The sequence below is a fragment of the Tinamus guttatus genome, unplaced genomic scaffold, assembly GCF_059628265.1.
Source record: "Tinamus guttatus ecotype Peru unplaced genomic scaffold, ASM5962826v1 Tinamus_guttatus_pri_ptg000811l, whole genome shotgun sequence".
Lineage (NCBI taxonomy): Eukaryota > Metazoa > Chordata > Aves > Tinamiformes > Tinamidae > Tinamus > Tinamus guttatus.
Genome location: NW_028289345.1, coordinates 1 through 13,225, shown reverse-complemented (window position 1 = coordinate 13,225; position 13,225 = coordinate 1). Strand labels below are relative to the sequence as shown.

General features: G+C 63.1%; 1 protein-coding gene across 1 annotated transcript; it reads right to left on the bottom strand.

The window, feature by feature from the left end:
- Positions 1-3,994: 3,994 nt before the first annotated feature.
- TACO1 (translational activator of cytochrome c oxidase I) lies at positions 3,995-12,311 on the bottom strand. The gene is made up of 5 exons (XM_088537553.1): positions 12,158-12,311; positions 10,036-10,142; positions 9,807-9,940; positions 7,302-7,485; positions 3,995-4,195 (listed from the first exon to the last, which is right to left on the bottom strand). Exons 1-5 carry the CDS (start codon positions 12,309-12,311, stop codon positions 3,995-3,997), a joined length of 780 nt encoding a protein of 259 aa, XP_088393679.1.
- Between the last annotated feature and the right edge of the window lie 914 nt (positions 12,312-13,225).

Sequence of the window (13,225 nt, the reverse complement as noted above, 5' to 3'; positions counted from 1 at the left end):
GGCAGCCATGTTGGCACCCGCGACGGCGGCCATGTTGGCGGCCATGTCAGCACCCGCGAGGGCGGCCATGTTGGCGGCTACCGCGCGGCCTATGGGCGGCTCCGCCGGGCCGCCCGGGCCTTGGCCTTCGAGAACGCGGCCCTGTGCGACGAGGTGGCCCGGCTGGAGCGGAAGTGCCTCCGGGCCCGGGCCCAGCGCCGCTTCCTGCTCGCCCGCCTGCTCCGCCTGCGCCGCGCGCCCAACATGGCCGCCGGGCACCCCAACATGGCCGCCGGGCACCTCAGCGTGGCCGCCGGGCACGCCAAGATGGCCGCCGGGCATTCCAACATGGCCGCCGGGCATTCCAACATGGCCGCCGGGCACCTCGGCGCGGCCGCCGGACATTCCAATATGGCCGCCGGGCACCTCAACATGGCCGCCGACGGCTCCGTCATGGCCGCCGAGGCCTCCCCGCGCCGCGACGCCAACATGGCCGCCGCCGGGCCCGCCGAGGCCTGCGCCAAGATGGCCGCCGCCGAGACCTCTTCCAAGATGGCCGCCGCCGAGGCCGGCTCCAAGATGGCCGCCGCCGAGGCCGGCGCCAAGATGGCCGCCCGCCGGCCCCGCCGCGGCGCCCGCCCCCGGGGGGCCGCAAGGGCTGATGGGCCGCGGGGGGCGGGGCCACGGCGGCGCCGGGGGGCGGGGCGGCCGCCGCCCCCGGCCGCCATCTTGGCCCCGCCCCCCCGCGGGGGCGGCCGCCGCCCCGCGGCCAAGATGGCGGCCGCCCGCCATGACGACGACGACGACGACGACGATGACGTCACCGCCGACGCCTTCGGGCTCCGCCCACCGGGCAGAGGGGGCGGAGCCTTCGCCGATGACGACGACGATGACGACGATGATGACGACGTCGCCTTCGGCTGCCCCTACGGCGACGTCTTCCTTGGCTCCGCCCCCGGCTCCCCCCAGTGACCGCGAGGACAACCCCCCTGGGGGCGGGGCTATGCTAATGAGGCGCGTCGGGGCGGGGTTATGCTAATGAAGAGCTCGTTGTGGGCGGAGCCAGCGCAGGGTTTTATTGTCAATGCCTGGGGCGTCACGGGGCCACCTCCATGGCCACCAATGACCATCTATGGTCACCAAGGTTGACATCATGGGGCCACCTCCATGGCCACCATTGGTGACATCACAGGGCTACCTCCATGGCCACCAATGACCATCTATGGTCACCAACATGGGGCCACCTCCATGGTTGGTGGGTGACATCACGGGGCCACCTCCATGGCCACCAATGACCATCTATGGTCACCAAGGTTGACATCACGGGGCCACCTCCATGGCCACCAATGACCATCTATGGTCACCAACGTTGACATGGGGCCACCTCCATGGTTGGTGGTTGACATCATAGGGCCACCTCCATGGTTGATGCTCTAGGTCCTTGGGCCACCTCCATGGCCAATGAGGTTGACATCATGGGGCCACCTCCACGGTCACCACCAGCCAAACAAGGTCCCCACGGTCACCTCCAGGTGGCCACCTCCATGGTTGATGATCAGGATCCTTGGGCCACCTCCATGGTCACCATCATGGACATCATGGGGCCACCTCCATGGTTGACGCTCTAGGTCCTTGGGCCACCTCCATGGCCAATGAGGTTGACATCACGGGGCCACCTCCATGGTTGATGATCAGGATCCTTGGGCCACCTCCATGGTCACCATCATAGACATCATGGGGCCACCTCCATGGTTGATGATCAGGATCCATAGGCCATCTCCATGGCCAATGAGGTTGACATCATGGGGCCACCTCCATGGTTGGCAGTTAACATGGGGTCACCTCCATGGTTGATGATCAGGATCCATGGGCCACCTCCATGGCCAATGAGGTTGACATCACGGGGCCACCTCCACCGTCACCACCAGCCATCCAAGGTCCCCACGGTCACCTCCAGGTGGCCACCTCCATGGTTGACGCTCTAGGTCCTCGGGCCACCTCCATGGCCAATGAGATCGACATCACGGGGCCACCTCCATGGTTGGCAGTTGAGATCATGGAGCCACCTCCATGGTGGATGCTCTAGGTCCTTGGGCCACCTCCATGGTCACCATCGTTGACATCACGGGGCCACCTCCATGGTTGATGATCAGGATCCATGGTCACCATCATGGACATCACGGAGCCACCTCCATGGTTGATGCTCTAGGTCTTTGGGCCACCTCCATGGTTGATGATCAGGATCCTTGGGCCATCTCCATGGCCAATGAGGTTGACATCATGGGGCCACCTCCATGGTTGATGATCAGGATCCTTGGGCCACCTCCATGGCCAACGAGGTTGACATCATGGGGCCACCTCCATGGTTGAAGATCAGGATCCATGGGCCACCTCCATGGTCACCATCATAGACATCATGGGGCCACCTCCATGGTTGGCAGTTGACATGGGGCCACCTCCATGGTTGAAGATCAGGATCCTTGGGCCACCTCCATGGCCAATGAGGTTGACATCATGGGGCCACCTCCACCGTCACCGCCAGCCATCTAAGGTCCCCACGGTCACCTCCAGGTGGCCACCTCCATGGTTGAAGATCAGGATCCTTGGGCCACCTCCATGGTCACCATCGTTGACATCATGGGGCCACCTCCATGGTTGGCAGTTGACATGGGGCCACCTCCATGGTTGAAGATCAGGATCCATGGGCCACCTCCATGGCCAACGAGGTTGACATCACGGGGCCACCTCCATGGTTGAAGATCAGGATCCATGGGCCACCTCCATGGTCACCATCATAGACATCATGGGGCCACCTCCATGGTTGACGCTCTAGGTCCTTGGGCCACCTCCATGGCCAATGAGGTTGACATCACGGGGCCACCTCCATGGCTGATGCTCTAGGTCCTTGGGCCACCTCCATGGTGACCATCGTGGACATCACGGGGCCACCTCCATGGTTGATGATCAGGATCCATGGCCCACCTCCATGGTCACCATCATGGACATCATGGGGCCACCTCCGTGGTTGGCAGTTGACATGGGGCCACCTCCATGGTTGAAGATCAGGATCCATGGTCACCATCATGGACATCATGGGGCCACCTCCATGGCCAATGAGGTTGACATCACGGGGCCACCTCCATGGTTGATGCTTTAGGTCCTTGGGCCACCTCCATGGTGACCATCATGGACATCACGGGGCCACCTCCATGGTTGATGATCAGGATCCTTGGGCCACCTCCATGGTCACCATCATGGACATCATGGGGCCACCTCCATGGCTGATACTCTAGGTCCTTGGGCCACCTCCATGGCCAATGAGGTTGACATCATGGGGCCACCTCCATGGTTGGCAGTTGACATGGGGCCACCTCCATGGTTGAAGATCAGGATCCATGGTCACCATCATGGACATCATGGGGCCACCTCCATGGCCAATGAGGTTGACATCACGGGGCCACCTCCATGGTTGATGATCAGGATCCATGGTCACCATCATGGACATCACGGAGCCACCTCCATGGTTGATGCTCTAGGTCCTTGGGCCACCTCCATGGCCACCATCGTTGTCATCACGGGGCCACCTCCATGGTTGATGATCAGGATCCTTGGGCCACCTCCATGGTCACCATCATTGACATCACGGGGCCACCTCCATGGTTGATGATCAGGATCCATGGGCCACCTCCATGGTCACCATCATGGACATCATGGGGCCACCTCCATGGCTGATACTCTAGGTTCTTGGGCCACCTCCAGGGCCAATGAGGTTGACATCACAGGGCCACCTCCATGGTTGAAGATCAGGATCCTTGGGCCACCTCCATAGCCAACGAGGTTGACATCACGGGGCCACCTCCATGGCTGATGCTCTAGGTCCTTGGGCCACCTCCATGGCCAACGAGGTTGACATCACGGGGCCACCTCCACGGTCACCGCCAGCCATCCAAGGTCCTCACGGTCACCTCCAGGTGGCCACCTCCACCCTTGGTGGCCCTCGGTGGCCGCCGTGTCCCTAGGCCACGTTGTCGTAGACGCGCAGGACGTCGGGCCGGGCGGCCAGGGCCTCGCGGAGGCCCCGCGCGGCCTCCGTCCCCGCTGTCCCCAAGGCCACCGGGTCCCGCGGGCGGAACTCGAGGGTGGCCGAGAGCGGCCGCAGGCCCCGGGACTCGAGGTGACGCCGCACGGGGGACAGGGACGAGGGCGCGCACAGGAACTGGGGACAAGGGACAACGTGTCACCATGGGGACAATGTGTCACCATGGGGACAAGGACAGGGATGTCACCATGGGGACAATGTGTCACCATGGGGACAAGGACAGGGATGTCATCATGGGGACAGGGACGAGGGCGCGCACAGGAACTGGGGACAAGGGACAACGTGTCACCATGGGGACGGGGACAATGGGTCACCATGGGGACAGGGATATCATCATGGGGACAAGAACAATGTGTCACCATAGGGACAGGGATGTCACCATGGGGACAGGGACATGGGCGCACACAGGAACTGGGGACAAGGGACAACGTGTCACCACGGGGACAATGTGTCACCATGGGGACGGGGATGTCACTATGGGGATGGGGACAATGTGTCACCATGGGGACAGGGACAGGGATGTCACGATGGGGATGGGGACAATGTGTCACCATGGGGACAGGGATGTCATCATGGGGACAGGGACGAGGGTGCGCACAGGAACTGGGGACAAGGGACAACGTGTCACCACGGGGACAATGTGTCACCATGGGGACAGGGATGTCATCATGGGGACAAGGGACAACGTGTCACCATGGGGACAAGGACAATGTGTCACCATGGGGCAAGGGACAACGTGTCACCATGGGGACAACGTGTCACCATGGGGACAGGGATGTCATCATGGGGACAAGGACAATGTGTCACCATGGGGACAAGGGACAACACGTCACCATGGGGACAATGTGTCACCATGGGGACAGGGACAGGGATGTCACCATGGGGACAGGGACGAGGGCGCGCACAGGAACTGGGGACAAGGGACAACGTGTCACCATGGGGACGAGAATGTCACTATGGGGATGGGGACAATGTGTCACCATGGGGACAATGTGTCACCATGGGGATGGGGATGTCACCATGGGGACAGGGACGAGGGCGCGCACAGGAACTGAGGACAAGGGACAACGTGTCACCATGGGGACAACGTGTCACCATGGGGACAGGGATGTTACCATGGGGACAGGGACACAGGCGCACACATGAACTGGGGACAAGGGGGACAACGTCACCATGGCACCACCATGGGGTGGCCAAGGGCATCTAGGGATGCTTGGGGACAGTCATTAATGGTCAATGGTGGCCAAGGGGGTGGTCAAGGACATCTAGGGACACATGGGGACGGTCATTGATGGTCAACGGTGGCCAAGGGGGTGGCCAAGAGGGGTCAAGCGGATGGCCAAGGGCATCTAAGGACACTTGGGGATGGTCATTGATGGTCAAGGGTGGTTCAGGGTGGCCATGGGCATCTAAGGACACTTGAGAATGGTCAATGTTGGCCAACGGGATAGTCAAGGCCATCTAGGGACACTCGGGGACAGTCAGTGATGGTCAACAGTGGCCAAGGGGGTAGCCAAGGGCATCTAGGGACACTTGGGGACAGTCATTAATGGTCAATGTTGGCCAAGGGGGTGGTCAAGGGCATCTAGGGACACTTGGGGACGGTCATTGATGGTCAACGGTGGCCAAGGGGGTGGCCAAGAGCATCTAGGGACACTTGGGGACAGTCATTAATGGTCAAGGGTGGTTCGGGGTGGCCATGGGCATCTAAGGACACTTGAGGACGGTTGATGTTGGCCAAGGGGATAGTCAAGGGCATCTAGGGACACTTGGGGACAGTCATTAATGGCCAAGAGGGGTCAAGGGGGTGGCCAAGGGCATCCAGGGACACTTGGGGACAGTTATTGATGGTCAAGGGCGGTTCGGGGTGGCCATGGGCATCTAAGGACACTTGAGGACAGTCAATGTTGGCCAAGAAGATGGTCAAGGTCATCTAGGGACACTTGGGGACAGCCATTAATGGTCAAGGGTGGCCAACGGGGCTTGGGGATGGCCAAGGGCATCTAAGGACACTTGGGGACAGTCATTAATGGTCAAGGGTGGTTCGAGGTGGCCATGGTCATCTAAAGACACTTGAGGATGGTCAATGTTGGCCAAGGGGATGGCCAAGGGCATCTAGGAACACTTGAGGACAGACATTGATGGTCAACGGTGGCCTAGGGGGTGGCCAAGGGCATCTAGGGACACATGGGGACGGTCATTGATGGTCAACGGTGGTTCGGGGTGGCCATGGGCATCTAAGGTCACTTGAGGACGGTCAATGTTGGCCAAGGGGATAGTCAAGGCCATCTAGGGACACTTGGAGACAGTCATTGATGGTCAAGGGCAGTTGGTGGTGGCCATGGGCATCTAAAGACACTTGAGAACAGTGAATGTTGGCCAACGGGGTGGTCAAGGGCATCTAGGGACACTTGGGGACGGTCATTGATGGTCAACGGTGGCCAAGGGGGTGGCCAAGAGGGGTCAAGGGGATGGCCAAGGGCATCTAGGGACACTTGGGGAGGGTCATTCATGGTCAACGGTGGCCAAGGGGGTGGCCAAGGGCATCTAGGGACACTTGGGGACCGTCATTAATGGTCAAGGGTGGCCAAGGGGGTGGCCAAGAGGGGTCAAGGGGATGGCCAAGGGCATCTAGGGACACTTGGGGACGGTCATTGATGGTCAACGGTGGCCAAGGGGGTGGCCAAGGGCATCTAGGGACACTTGGGGACCGTCATTAATGGTCAAGGGCGGTTCGGGGTGGCCATGGGCATCTAAGAACACTTGAGGACGGTCAATGTTGGCCAAGGGGATGGCCAAGGGCATCTAGGGACACTTGGGGACAGTCATTGATGGTCAAGGGCAGTTGGTGGTGGCCATGGGCATCTAAAGACACTTGAGAACAGTGATTGTTGGCCAACGGGGTGGTCAAGGGCATCTAGGGACACTTGGAGACGGTCATTGATGGTCAACGGTGGCCAAGGGGGTGGCCAAGAGGGGTCAAGGGGATGGCCAAGGGCATCTAGGGACACATGGGGACGGTCATTGATGGTCAAGGGCAGTTTGGGGTGGCCAAGGCCATCTAAGGACACTTGAGGACGGTCAATGTTGGCCATGAAGATGGTCAAGGTCATCTAGGGACACTTGGGGACGGTCATTGATGGTCAACGGTGGCCAAGAGGGGTCAAGGAGATGGTCAAGGGCATCTAGGGACACTTGGGGACGGTTGTCCGGGTGCCCCCACCTTGAGCGCCGGCTCCTCGGTGCCCTCCTCGTCCTCGTCCTCGCGCACATCCTGGGCGCCGACCTCCAGCGCCGCCTCCAGGGCGGCCTCCATGGACACGGGGTGGCCCTGCAGGTCCCGGGGGGCCACCCGGACCACCCCCAGCTGCTCGAAGCTGTGCCGGGCGCCCGTGGCCAGCACCGCCCTGCAGGGGTGGCCCCGACGTCCCCATGGGTGACACCGATGTCCCCATGGACGCCGGCGATGTCCCCAAGGGTGTTGACGCCACCCAGGAGCGAGTCCGGCCCATGTGGGACGTCCCCATGGATCCCAACTACCATCTCTGATGGTCCCAAGCCAACCCGGACGTCCCCATGGATTCCCACCACCCCCAGGGCCACCAAGGAGGCAATCCCAACCCAAACGGGACATCCCTATGGATTCCCACTATCCCTAATGATGATTCCAACCCAACTGGGACGTCCCCATGGATTCCCACCACCCACAATGACAGTTCCAACCTAACCCGGACGTCCTTATGGGTTCCCACCACCCCCAGTGATGGTTCCAACCCAACCGGGACATCCCTATGGATTGCCACTATCCCTAATGATGGTTCCAACCCAACCAGGACGTCCCCATGGATTCCCACCACCCACAATGACGGTTCCAACCCAACCGGGACGTCCCTATGGATTCTCACCACCCCCAATGACGGTTCCAACCCAACCGGGACATCCCTATGGATTCCCACTATCCCTAATGATGGTTCCAACCCAACCGGGACGTCCCCATGGATTCCCACCACCCCCAATGATGGTTCCAACCCAACCGGGACATCCCTATGGGTTCCCACCACCCCCAGGGCCACCAAGGGGACAATCCCAACCCAACTGGGATGTCCCTAAGGGTTCCCACCACCCCAAGGGCCACCAAGGGGACAATCCCAACCCAACTGGGATGTCCCTAGGGGTTCCCTAGGGAACCACCCCCAATGATGGTTCCAACCCAATTGGGACGTCCCCATGGATTCCCACCCCACCCAGGACAACCAAAGGGACAATCCCAACCCAAATGGGACGTCCCTATGGATTCCCACCACCCACAATGACAGTTCCAACCCAACCAGGACATCACTATGGGTTCCCACCACCCTTAGGGGCACCAAGGGGACAATCCCAACCCAACCAGGACATCCCTATGGATTCCTACCACCCCCAGTGATGGTTCCAACCCAACTGGGACATCCCCATCCCCATGGATTCCCACCACCCCCAATGACGGTTCCAACCCAACCGGGACATCCCTATGGGTTCCCACCACCCTTAGGGGCACCAAGGGGACAATCCCAACCCAACCAGGACATCCCTATGGATTCCCATCACCCACAGTGATGGTTCCAACCCAACCGGGACATCCCTATGGGTTCCCACCACTCCCAGGGCCACCAAGGGGACAATCCCAACCCAACCCGGACGTCCCTATGGATTCCTATCACCCACAGTGATGGTTCCAACCCAACTGGGACGTCCTTATGGGTTCCCACCACCCTCAATGATGGTTCCAACCCAACCAGGACGTCCCTATGGGTTCCCACAACCCCCAGTGATGGTTCCAACCCAACCGGGACGTCCCTATGGGTTCCCACCACTCCCAGGGCCACCAAGGGGACAATCCCAACCCAACCGGGATGTCTCCATGGATTCCCATCACCCACAGTGATGGTTCCAACCCAACTGGGACATCCCTATGGATTCCCACCACCCCCAATGATGGTTCCAACCCAACTGGGATGTCCCTAGGGGTTCCCACCACCCCCAATGATGGTTCCAACCCAACTGGGATGTCCCTATGGGTTCCCACCACCCCCAATGACGGTTCCAACCCAACCGGGACGTCCCCATGGATTCCCGCCACCCCCAGTGATGGTTCCAACCCAACTGGGACATCCCTATGGGTTCCCACCACTCCCAGGGCCACCAAGGGGACAATCCCAACCCAACCGGGATGTCCCTAGGGGTTCCCACCACCCCCAATGATGGTTCCAAACCAACCGGGACGTCCCTATGGGTTCCCACCACACCCAGGGCCACCAAGGGGACAATCCCAACCCAACTGGGACGTCCCTATGGATTCCCACCACACCCAGGGCCACCAAGGGGACAATCCCAACCCAACTGGGACATCCCCATGGATTCCCACCATCCCCAATGATGGTTCCAACCCAACTGGGACGTCCCTATGGGTTCCCACCACTCCCAGGGCCACCAAGGGGACAATCCCAACCCAACCCGGACGTCCCCATGGATTCCCACCACCCCCAGTGATGGTTCCAACCCAACTGGGACGTCCCTATGGGTTCCCACCACCCCCAGTGATGGTTCCAACCCAACTGGGACGTCCCTATGGATTCCCACCACCCCCAGTGATGGTTCCAACCCAACTGGGATGTCCCTATGGATTCCCACCACCCCCAATGATGGTTCCAACCCAACCAGGACGTCCCCACGGGTCCCCGTCACCCACCCGTGCTGGGCCAGGAGGCCGCGCAGGTCATGGCGGCAGCGTCGCGCGTCACCCGTCAGCACCTCCAGGAGCCACGCGGAGCCCCCGGGGCCTCGGGCCTCCAACAGGAGCCTCTCGGAGGCCACGTCGCCCTCCTGCCACCGAGGGGACAATGTGGCGGAGCCGCCGGGTTGTCCCCTCCATGGGGACATGGGGGGACGTGGAGGGACATGGGGACACGGGGACCTACCGCGTGGCGCAGGGCGGCCTCTATGGTGGCCTTGGGCATGTTGTGGGCCCGACACTGCTGGAGGACGTGGGCCAGGGGCACGTTGAGGGACGGGTCACGGCCACCCTCTGCGGGGACATTGGGGACATGGGGGGACATGGGGGGACACGGTGGAGGACACGAGGGGACATGGGGGGGCCCAGGAAGACCCCAGGCATTCGTGGAGGCCCCAGGAGGATCTAGGGGGGTTCCTGGAGGCCCTGGGAAGGTCTAGGGGGTTCCTGGAGGTCCTGGGAAGGTCCCGGTGGCTCCGGGAGGATCTAAGGGGTTCCTGGAGGCCCCAGGAGGTTCCTGGAGGCCCTGGGAAGGTCTAGGGGGTCCTGGGAGGACCCAGGAAGATCCTGGAGGCTCCGGGAGGATCTAGGGGGTTCCTGGAAGCCCCGGGAGCATCTAGAGGGTTCCTGGAGGCCCTGGGAAGGTCTAGTGGGTTCTGGGAGGTCCCGGGAAGGTCCTGGCAGCTCCTGGAGGATCTAGGGGGTTCCTGGAGGCCCCAGGATGTTCCTGGGGGACCCGGGAGAATCTAGGGAGTTCCTGGAGGCTCTAGGAGGATCTAGAGGATTCCTGGAGGCCTCAGGAGGTTCCTGGAGGCCCTGGGAAGCTCTAGGGGTTTCCTGGAGGCCCCAGGAGGTTCCTGGAGGCCCTGGAAAGGTCTAGGGGGTTCCCGGAGGCCCCAGGAGGTTCCTGGAGGCCCCAGGAGGATCTAGGGGGTTCCTGGAGGCCCCAGGAGGTTCCTGGAGGCCCTGGAAAGGTCTAGGGGGTTCCTGGAGGTCCCGGGAAGTTCTAGGGGTTTCCTGGAGGCCCCAGGAGGTTCCTGGAGGTCCCAGGAGGATCTAGGGGGTTCCTGGAGGCCCCAGAAGGTTCCTGGAGGCCCTGGGAAGGTCTAGGAGGTTCCTGGAGGCCCCAGGAGGTTCCTGGAGGCCCTGGGAAGGTCTAGGGGGTTCCTGGAGGTCCCGGGAAGTTCTAGGGGGTTCCTGGAGGCCCCAGAAGGTTCCTGGAGGCCCTGGGAAGGTCTAGGGAGTTCGTGGAGGCCCCAGGGGGTTCTAGGAGGTTCCTGGAGGCCCTGGGAAGGTCTAGGGGGTTCCCGGAGGTCCCGGGAAGGTCTAGAGGGTTCCTGGAAGCCCCAAGAGGTTCCCAGAGGCTCCAGGAGGATCTAGGGGGTTCCTGGAGGCCCCAGGAGGATCTAGGGGGTTCCCAGAGGTCCCAGGAAGGTCTAGGGGGTTCCTGGAGGCACCAGGAGGATCTAGGGGGTTCCTGGAGGTCCCAGAAGGTTCCTGGAGGCCCTGGGAAGGTGTAGGGGGTTCCTGGAGGCCCCAGGAGGATCTAGGAGGTTCCCGGAGGTCCCGGGAAGCTCTAGGGGGTTCCTGGAGGTCCCAGAAGGTTCCTGGAGGCCCCAGGAGGATCTAGGGGGTTCCCAGAGGCCCCAGGAGGTTCCTGGAGGCCCTGGGAAGGTCTAGGGGGTTCCTGGAGGCCCCAGGAGGTTCCTGGAGGCCCTGGGAAGCTCTAGGGGGTTCCTGGAGGTCCCAGGAAGGTCTAGGGGGTTCCTGGAGGCCCTGGGAGGATCTAGGGGGCTCCTGGAGGCCCCAGGAAGTTCCTGGAGGTTCCTGAGTCTCCAGGAGGATCTGTGGGGTTCCTGGAGGCCCCAGGAGGTTCCTGGAGGCCCTGGAAAGGTCTAGGAGGTTCCTGGAGGTCCCGGGAAGTTCTAGGGGGTTCCTGGAGGCCCCAGGAGGTTCCTGGAGGCCCCAGGAGGATCTAGGGGGTTCCTGGAGGCCCCAGGAGGTTCCTGGAGGCCCTGGAAAGGTCTAGGGGGTTCCTGGAGGTCCCGGGAAGCTCTAGGGGGTTCCTGGAGGCCCCAGAAGGTTCCTGGAGGTCCCAGAAGGTTCCTGGAGGCCCTGGGAAGGTCTAGGGGGTTCCTGGAGGTCCCAGGGGGTTCCTGGAGGTCCTGGGAAGCTCCAGGGGGTTCCTGGAGGCCCCAGGAGGTTCCTGGAGGCCCCAGGAGGATCTAGGGGGTTCCTGGAGGCCCCAGGAGGTTCCTGGAGGTCCCGGGAAGCTCCAGGGGGTTCCCGGCGGTCCCGGTGTCTCCTACCGCGCGCGGCCAGGCGGATCTGGGCTCCCAGGCGCTGGAAGAGGCGGCTCCGGGCGGCGTCGCGGGGCCCCTTCACGTTCCGGACCTTGGACCAGCGGTTGTGACCGGCGAAGGCCGGGGCGGCCGCGTGGAGGGGACGCCGGGACGGGGACATTGGGGACAATGGGGACAATGGGGACAATGGGGACATGGGGGACAATGGGGACAATGGGGACATTGGGGACAATGGGGACATGGGGGACAATGGGGACAATGGGGACACCCGCAGGCACCGCAGCCACAGGGAGGCCGCCATGGGGGCCCAGGCGTCCGGGAAGGGGCCCAGGCGTCCGGGAAGGGCCCAGGAGTCCGGGAAGGGGCCCAGGCGTCCGGGAAGGGGCCCCGGAGTCCGGGGGGGGCCCAGGAGTCCGGGAAGGGGCCCAGGAGTCCGGGAAGGGGCCCAGGAGTCCGGGAAGGGGCCAGGAGTCCGGGAAGGGCCCAGGAGTCCGGGGGGGGCCCAGGAATCCGGGAAGGGGCCCAGGAATCCGGGAAGGGGCCCAGGAGTCCGGGAAGGGGCCCAGGAGTCCGGGAAGGGACCAGGAATCCGGGAAGGGCCCAGGCGTCCGGGAAGGGGCCCAGGAGTCCGGGAAGGGCCCAGGAGTCCGGGAAGGGGCCCAGGAGTCCGGGAAGGGGCCCAGGAGTCCGGGAAGGGGCCCAGGAATCCGGGAAGGGGCCCAGGAGTCCGGGAAGGGGCCCAGGAGTCCGGGAAGGGGCCAGGAGTCCGGGAAGGGGCCCAGGAGTCCGGGGGGGGCCCAGGCGTCCGGGAAGGGGCCCAGGAGTCCGGGAAGGGGCCCAGGAGTCCGGGAAGGGGCCCAGGCGTCCGGGGGGGGGCCCAGGAGTCCGGGAAGGGGCCCAGGCGTCCGGAAGGGGCCAGGAGGCCGGGAAGGGCCCAGGCGTCCGGGAAGGGCCCAGGAGTCCGGGAAGGGGCCCAGGCGTCCGGGAAGGGGCCCAGGAGTCCGGGGGGGGGGGGCCCAGAACCTCCCCGAGGGGCCCCGGCGTCCGAGCGGCTCCGCCCCCTCCCCCCTTCCC